At 41.3% G+C, this 8,959-nt stretch overlaps 1 protein-coding gene across 1 annotated transcript in view; it reads left to right on the top strand.

Annotated features, from left to right (window-relative positions):
• Nucleotides 1-8,959, top strand: part of TPCN2 (two pore segment channel 2) — a 50,841-nt gene that overhangs the window by 10,471 nt on the left and 31,411 nt on the right. Inside the window, exons 7-12 of the mRNA XM_019519452.1 lie at nucleotides 1-52; nucleotides 2,894-2,993; nucleotides 3,401-3,466; nucleotides 4,093-4,157; nucleotides 5,959-6,056; nucleotides 6,463-6,544. Of these exons, the coding sequence (XP_019374997.1) occupies nucleotides 1-52; nucleotides 2,894-2,993; nucleotides 3,401-3,466; nucleotides 4,093-4,157; nucleotides 5,959-6,056; nucleotides 6,463-6,544 (463 nt within the window). The remainder of the gene's footprint in view (nucleotides 53-2,893; nucleotides 2,994-3,400; nucleotides 3,467-4,092; nucleotides 4,158-5,958; nucleotides 6,057-6,462; nucleotides 6,545-8,959) is intronic.

Raw genomic sequence — 8,959 nt, 5'->3', positions numbered from 1 at the left:
CCACCTGTCTCTCTTTACCATGTTTGGCATGTTGCTGTTTGCTCGAACAAAGGTAACTAAACATTTGTGCTATGATTGATCCCACTGCTGTGTGTGTGTGTGTGTGTGTGTTTCTTTCTTGTCTGTGTCCCCTCCATTGGCTGTTTGTTTGTGATAGTTGTTTAAGCCAGAGAAACACAGTTTCTCCAAGAAAAGATCATTTTGTCATCTTTGTCAGAAACATCAGGATGAATTTTAAGTGTTGTATGGGGGAGGGTGTTTTTAGAAAACTTTAAAAAAACAACAACATGAATAATGTGTGTCACATTCTTTGTGTAAGAGGACATTGGGAGGCCACTCCTAAACCAGTTTTACAATTTCTTCTTTCTCCATCTTGAAACTTCATATTTCTAATATTAAACTTCATTGTTCTTTCTGAGCTATGGCTGCACTTATGTTTCCACACTATATCTAGAGTATTCCACTGTTACTAGTCCCTACTGCATTTGTTTACCCTTTTTTTTGTCTAGTTCTGAAACGTGGATGACGTGGTGGTAAAAATTGGCTCCTTCCTAACTTACGCTGCAGCTTCTGATGTCACCATTGCTGTGTACGTGGGAGGAAGAAACTAGCTAAGACAAGAGCCTAATCACATCCCTCTCTCTCTCCAGCATTGTTGTTGAAAACTAATATTTTTCTCTCACAGGCATGAACTATTATCGTGTTTTTAATTTCTTTCTCCTCCTCAATTCTTTCTTTTACAGCTTGTATCTTCAAATCCACTATTCCTCACTAATGCTATTGCTCATATCCTCAGCCATACCTCAGTCGCAGTCATTCTTACCTTCTTGCTTCTGGCCTTGTTTTTTTTCTCCTTTATTCTAGCTTGATTCTTTCTCTGTTTACTCAAACTTATTTAAAGTGCTGCAGTTAAAATAATGGTTTTTTCCTTATTGCTGTGACTATAGACCCTTCTCTTGCATCACTTTATTCATTTTCTGTTTCTTGCTGTGTTACGCTCAACTCTTTGTCCTTGTCTTGCAGGCCATCTTATGCTCACTGTCATTTATTCCGTGTTTTTCCTAATAGCACTGTTCCCCTTCTCTGCTTTTGAGACTTGCACCTTCATTCCTGCTCCAGTCTACACATGGGACAGCCTCAGGTGAATTTGCTAGGTTCACCTGAGGCCTTTTTGACTTGCACTGGTAAGTTAAATTAAGAATCAAGGACCTGTGCAAACACACCCGTCTTCTGTCCAAAAGATTCCTTAAGGGTCCTTGTGGTGATATAGTCAGAGGCTTAAGGGTCCTTGTGGTGGTATAGTATTAAATGATAGAAAACTATGATCCTGAATCAAGAAAATGCTTAGCTGCATGTTTTTCTCATTGACCTCAGTCTAAGGGATTGGAGGACCAATTTCAGTGACACTGCAGCATCTGCTGAACAGTCCTAAGCTTTCCTATGGTTAAACAACTTCCCTTCTCTAAAACCTCTGCTTCTTTTCCCAGGAATTCTTTACCTTCCTCTACTACTAGTAATTTTCTCACATCTTACCTTCCATTACCTCTTGTGCTGTTTCTTTGTTTGCCTTGTCAAATAGAGATTATGCATTCTCTGCAAGCAGTTAAGTGCATTTATCTACCTTAAAATGTGTAAGCTAGGTTAATAATGAATAACTCATTAGCCATAGATTTTAAAATTGCTTAAAAGATGAACTAATAGTGTGTTTAAAAAAAAATAAATTCCGTGGCTTCCTATGCATAAGCTATGTTTTCCCAGTCTAGTATGTCTTTTTTTGGGAGGGGAGGCAGAGAAGGAAGTGGCATGGTTTATACTGTTAAAGCCTGCAACCTCATCTCAATTCACCACTTAGTAAGGTGGAGGGAAAAAAATATTCGTGAGAATACTCGAGCCCTGCTTGCAAATATCCTGTTTGAGGGGACCTTTCTGTCAGTTGAGGGAACTGAAAGTGTGGTTTGAGTGAAATACTATGAACAGAACCTATCTTCCAGTCAAGTTCAGTTAGTCTATAGACATCAAGTCTTATTGCCAGAGATCATATCTGTTTCCTAGTGGTGCTGTACATGCCTTGTTGGTTGTTCTGACCTATTTGTATAGGTCATGCCACTTACCAAGATCTGTAATTAAGTCTGTAATAACAGGCTAAAGCTTAAACTGGGCATCTTGATATTTTATTTTATTTTTAAGTAGGTCAAAAACCAGTTTGGGTGAACGTATCCAGAAAGTTCCAAGTAATTAAAATATTTGTCAAATATTTGAATTGTTTTAATTATATTTTCCCTTGCATGGAACGTAGTATAACTAGTATCCTGCACATGCTTGATTTGATTGATTGAATGATTTTTTTTTTTTTGGCAGTATATGGGGAGGCCTAAAATGCTATTGTGTACATTTCAGATCACTTCTGCTTTTATCATACTTATAAAGTTCTGTTAGTTCTGATGCACCAGCCTGTGCTTGGGATAGATGTTCTTCCCATCCCAGTGTCCCTTTCAGAATTGCTTTAAATTGCTACGTTACCTGTTTCAAGGTGTTGTCTTCCCTCTTAAACCTATAGGTAGTAGCCAGACTTATATCCTGTACTGAGACTTTTCTACCTTGCTGCCTTCTTAACGGTGTATTCTTTCTTATGTTCTGATGATTGCTAAGCGGTCAGATTTCTGAAGGGACTATAGCAGTGTAAGTGATTGTTGTGGAACCTTGTTCTATAGATTGCCTAGACCTCCTGAATTAGACTCTCAGATCTCTTTCACCTTGTCTTGTATATAAATCAGGCAAGGATATGTGGTAGTTAGATGTAATAAATTATTTTTAAACTGATTTTTTTCCTTGGCTTGTTTGTATTGCCAAAGTACTGCTTTGGCAATAATTTGGTGGTAATCTCTATGACTAGGATGGCCAGCAGGATAAGGAATGGCTGGGATATTTCCGGAATTTGCCAGATGCATTAACTTCATTACTGGTGCTGCTGACTACTGCAAATAACCCTGATGGTGAGCATCTCTTAATAGCAGAATAAAACACTGATGAAATGGATTTGATTTCTCTCCTTAATTTAGTCTGCTGCTTTTTTTGATTATCATGAATACTGTCATCTGGAAAAATAATAATACCCCTGGTAGTTAGAGGCAAGTTCTGCATGGACCTGGTCATAAATTACATCACTTTTATACCATTAAAAGCTTCTCCCTGTGTTCTCCCCCATTGAAACAATTTTTTGGAGCAGATCCTTGACTGACAAACTAATAGAGTCGTTGATTTCTATAGAGCCATACCAGTGTGCACTAGTTGAGGATCTCCCCCATTGTCTTCATTAAAATCAGATCTGCATTTTAAATATATTTTTGTTTTTAAGCACAGCACTCTTAACCTCAGTTTTATCTCGCAAATTTTTGTGCAGTGATGATTCCCGCATATTCTAAGAACCGAGCTTATGCTATCTTCTTTGTACTCTTCACTGTGTTAGGTAAGTCACCTCTTTTCTTCAATTGTAGGGCTAATTTGCTATAACTCTTCTCTAACAAGGTGGTATAGTGGGGAGCTGCTTGCTTTTTTTTTCCTCCGGGAATTTATGACCACAAATATCCTGTTTTTTGTTTTGCGAGAGGCAAGGATTTTTGTAGGTAGTATTTTTTTACAGGACCAACTGCATGGTTGGGATAAATGTAGTCAAGCTGTCAGGTGCAATGCATTCTTTTTCACGTCTGTCCTTTTTTTTAGCTCTCATTTAAACCTGCATATAGGGGGTTTATATTTTGGTGGTTAAAAAAATTAATTGTATGTTAAATTTTTAGATGCAGTGGAAGCAATACTTACTTCTTGGTTTACTTTAAAATCCATCTATTAAGATCTTAAGATGGAATGTTCTATTAAATTGAAAAGTTTTCATTAGTTTTTGTGCAGGGAAAAAAACTTTTAAACTGATGGGTTTTTTGGAAGCTTTAGGACTTTAACTTCTTTTTGATAATCTAGTAAATAATTAGCAATGCTTTATGTCCAAATAAATATGTGACTTGGAAACATGATCTAGTTCAAAGAAACTTGAGCTATAAGTCAGTAGGTATCCCTGAGTATCTCTCTCTCTCTTTAAAGGAAACTTGTTTCTGATGAACTTGCTGACAGCGATAATATATAATCAGTTTCGAGGATATCTTCTTGTGAGTAAAACTTTCATTTGTTATCTGATATGCACTCAGTCATAAATTTACAGCTTCTCAACATCTCTCTGAGTTTCCAGTACACAGGAGAAGCAGCAAGATTCTCTTTATTGTGGATACAGTTATACTGATATAAAGTTCCTTTAGATTGCTCTAGCTTATTTCCACAATAGAAGAGGAATAAGGTAGATATTAGTATAAAGAATCCCTATATTGTTATAGTTGTGTTCACCATAATTACTGCAGTGAATTTCTGACCCTTGACCAAAATAGTTAAATTTATACAAAAAACCATGTGTGAACCAGGAATGCATTTGTATATATTGTCTAAAACAAAGAACCCGTATCTCAACTGTGGCCCTTTAGAATTTAGGTGCTACACAAATGTTGTTATTACTGTGATGTATAACAAACATTGTATACAGATTTTGTCTGCATGGTGGAGCCTATGAAAATTTCAGTGAAGCAGAAATGGTGACTGCTTGCTACGTATGTTGCCATGTCCTCTGCTTACAGAGAGCCTTTTTTTCCTCACTTGGTATTTTTTGCGTTGGCCTTATGGCATGGCGAACTTTGGAAGAAAATTTGAGGTTTCTCACTGCAGAGCCCAAGTCCAGCTCCAGGACTAGGCCCTAAGTCTGAGCCTCCATCCAGGTTTTCAACAAAGGCTGTCACTTCAACCCAGCTGTGAAGTGACTGAATATGGTAGCCATATCATTCCATTTTGTGGCATTGGCTATGGAAATTAGTGTACCTTAACTACGCTAGTCTTGATGATGATCTTGACCCAGCTGTGGGGCTGATGTAACTTGAAGTGCAAACTGCTGACTCACTGTGGAACTTGAGTCCTGTGGAAATGACTAGCTAGTGAATTACAAGGAGATATTAATTTGGTGTGTTGTTTAATCTGAATTCTTTACATCAGCATTTGTGCACTTGGGGTTAAGTCAAGCTACTTCAGGCATAGCCATGGATACCTAGATTGAAATAAAATGCTATCTGAAGAATCTGTCCAATGCAGTGTTTTATTACTCTTATTACTGTATAGTGCTATTCAGTGCTTTAAACAATGTATGTGTTGTTTCCCCTCTGGCTTTGTCCAAGGGAGAAGTTTATATACACTTGTTCTTTAAAATGAATGTGTTCCTTAATGTTCATACTGGGGAAGCTTGATTTAAAGTGTACCTTGTATGTGAAGCAGTAAATGGAAAGATTTTTGGTAACCCTTAGTCCCAGACATGAAAGCAACATCTATAGCAACTAAACATGGAGTAAGCTTCATCTTATTCCAAAGTGCCTTATGTGTGTTGCTTGTTTTGCCTTCAATTGGAGAAGAAGATGGGATCTGTTTATCATAGAAGGGCTGTGAGAAATACATTGGAGATGAAGAATCATAAATTGGTGGCTACAGAAAGTTAATAGAAACTAAAACTGCATCACATTTAATTTCCTGCTTAAGTGGCACAACTGAACTGTCTGAGAGCAGTCATGATTGGAGGCACCAATACCTAGGAATGAAAATTTAAATGAAAGGCTGTCTTAGTCACATTTAATAAAGAGGCACTTCCCCAATATAGATACTTTGTAGGGACTTCCACTTTAGTTCCAGAAAGAAACAGTAGAGGAGGTAGTGGGGGAAATAAAAAAGGCAGAAAAAATGCAGCCAGAGATACTGGGAACTTGACTTAATCATCACCAGTGAGTAATTTCTGTTTAATTCTCTTGACTCTTCACGACCACCACAATACCTTTAAATGTTGCACATGAATAACTGGTGCTCTCTGTGGTATCTTCACTGTAGAAATCTGTCCAGTCCTCACTCTTCAGGAGGCGGTTGGGAATCCGGGCTGCATTTGAAGTGCTTTGTTCCCTGAAAGAGACTCCTGCCCGTACACATGAGTGAGTAAAGGATGGTACTGTAGATACCACTCCGGGAACACAGAGCAACATTTGTCAAGTTGTCTTAAACCCCCTTTTTGGGGAGAAGCAGATTACTGTCCACCTCTTCATATTCTATGGGCTTTTGTCTCTTCCTTGCCTCTCCTAGTAATATCCAGATTTGAGTCACTTGAACACCGTTTTCAGGGTCTCACTTATACCTGTGACAGGCTTAGGGGTGGAATAGGGTGGGAGACCTAGTTTTTGTTTTCACTTCTAATTTCTATTTCTAGTTGGAATTGCTTTAAAATAAGAGTGAGACTGCAGTTAGGCTCAGCAGTTAGTTGCTGGTCTTTGTGAGAGCAGAAGAGACTGACAGCTTTCAGATATGAAAGATACCAAATTTCCTTTCTTTTCTTTAAAATAGATTGTGCGTCAGTGCTGAGACCTTGCTCCGGGTGCTGAAGAAAGTGGACATGGATTTTGGCTGTAAACATGTCATCTTGAGGGTAGGAATTGGTTCTTAACAAGAATAGATAAGAACATAAACAGAGGTTCTGGGTTGATGTCTCTGGAAACTGACATCTTCTATTTAGACATGCATCCATTCTGAGAGTGGTAGCTTCAGCACAGTCTTACACTATCATGTAAATATCCTTGCTGAGAGTGAGAGCAGAGGTCAGGATCTGTGTCCGTTTAGTTCTTGGGCTTGTTGCTGAGATGCAGGATGCTCATGGAAACTGCCCAGTCTGCTATCAAAATTGTCATGAACACCAGGCTTATTTTACTTAAGGGTTAATGAATAGCTACTAGATTAAAAACAGGTTTTTTGTTCATTACTAGCAAAGACTTTTGCACTAGAGACCTGAGGATGAAAGGCTTTCTTTTTCAACACCAAAGCCATTAAGCATTCAGTCAATGCTCAGTTTTATTCTAGCGTGTTGTCATTGAGCAATGAAAAGTTTCACTTTAATCTTTTTAAAACTGCAGCTCTTAATTTGAAATATTTAGGTTTTTATAATGGGTGGGGGGAAAGAGAGTAGCACTCTCAAAATGCAGCAGTCTGCAGCACCTGGTGCTCTGCCACCTGAGTTAATGGTTTTCATTGTGAACCTCTTGTTTTATGTTAGGGTTGTTATCTCTTTGACTATATTGGGTTCAGAGGCAGGATAAAGCAAAGATCACAGAAGGGAAATTAAGGGATTTTTTCTTCCAGGATCAGACATCTCGTTTGACCTTGTTTAGCTCTAGGATTGGTTAAGACCTAGATGTACTAGAATGCTGCTTTCTACAGTATTTCCTTTAGTATTTGGAAATGCCAGTGAAGGAAAACCCAGAGATCAAGTGCTCATGGAACATGGTTATATTTAGCTGTGCTGCTAATTTGCATAACAAACACCTATGGGAGGCTTTAGATTAGCAATCTTGATTTTTGTTCAGGTTGCTTGCGCTTGTAGGAGGTGTCTGGTAATTCCAGGCTTTAGGACTTCTTTTTTTCTTGCTTACTGGGACCCAAGAGAAATTTTCTCCCTATACCTACCCCTTCCCCTTTACCCGCTGAAATACATTATTTGTCTTCTAGAGTTGTTTTGTTTTCCAAAGCCTTGGACATTGGCTTGGGTATGCTGGTGCTCCTAGTGGTACTGACATAACGCAAACCAAAACCATAGATGAAAATAATAGAGGTGTACCAATATATTGGTTGCATATCGGATCAACACTGATAAAAGGAAAATTAACATTATTGGCTTTTCTTGGCTGGTGTAGCTATGTAATGTCACCAGTTAAATCAGGGGCAGTCAAAATACAGCCCACAGGCCAGATCCAGCCTGCCAGGCAATTCTGTCTGGCCCGCGGGGCCCGTAAAAAATTTAGAAAATTAATATTTATCTGCCTCTGGCTGCCTATCGAAGATGACAGGAGCCAGGGGCAGTAGGACCCAGGGGCAGCTGGCAGTAAAACTAAACAGCCATAGGAGCAAGTCCAGGCCAACGCTGCCCTGCCCTGCCTGCCTGTCCTTCAACCTCCCATATTCTGAGCCCAGCTGGAAGCCTCTGCCTAGCAGGGGCTTTTAGAGGCTTCTGCCCTGGGACTGTTCCTGCCTCCCCATGCTGAGGGGAAATTCAGATAAGGATGGGGGGAGGGAGAGGAGGACTGCAGGCAGTTGCCCTAGTTCTCAGGGCTGGCCAGGCTGGCTCCTACAGTCCTGGCACTGCAGCTGAGAACCATGTGATGTTGGAGAGCAGCAGGGGGAGGGGAGGGAAGGCGAGTGGGGAAATGGCTGCAGCAGGTGGAGGGAAGGGGCAGTGAGTGGGTGCACGGAGCATAGAGACAGGCGAGTGTGTGGGACCCACACCAGGGCTAGCGCTGGCGGGCCAGCAGGAGTGCAGGGCCAGGCTGCCAGGAGCTCTCTGGAGTCATGCTCGCTCCCTCCTCCCTGTTTGAGCAGCGCAGCCCAGGTCCCATGCTTCTGCTGTCCTGCTCTGGGCTCTGCCAGTGCTGGCCCCGGTGCACCAGTGTGGGCCCCGTACTCCTGTCTGGCTGTTGCTGTGCTCTGCGCAGCTGCTCGCTGCCTCTTTCCCCTGCCTGTCGCAGCCATTTCCCAGCTGTCTTCCCCACCCCCTGCCTATTGCACTCCGGCATCATGTGGTTCCCAGCTGTAGCACTGGTACCACAGGAGCAGCTGGCATGTGGTGCTGGAGCAGTGGGGAAAAAGGTGGGGAGTGGCAGGAGAAGGGTAGCAGATGGGGGGGGGGTGGCAAGTGGCAGTGAGTGGGAGCACAGGGTCTACACCAGTACCCCGGGGCCAGGAGCAGCAGGAGCGTGGAGCCCAGTTGGCAGGGGCTCTGCTTGCCACAGGTGGTGGGGTGGGGTGCAGGCTATGGGCAAACCCTCCCCAGCCACCCTCCCCCCCACACGCAGCC

The sequence above is a fragment of the Gavialis gangeticus genome, unplaced genomic scaffold, assembly GCF_001723915.1.
Source record: "Gavialis gangeticus isolate Ggan-Ray unplaced genomic scaffold, GavGan_comp1, whole genome shotgun sequence".
Classification (NCBI taxonomy): domain Eukaryota; kingdom Metazoa; phylum Chordata; order Crocodylia; family Gavialidae; genus Gavialis; species Gavialis gangeticus.
The sequence above is the reverse complement of the archived record's forward strand: the minus strand, read 5'-3'. Positions and strand labels throughout refer to the sequence as shown.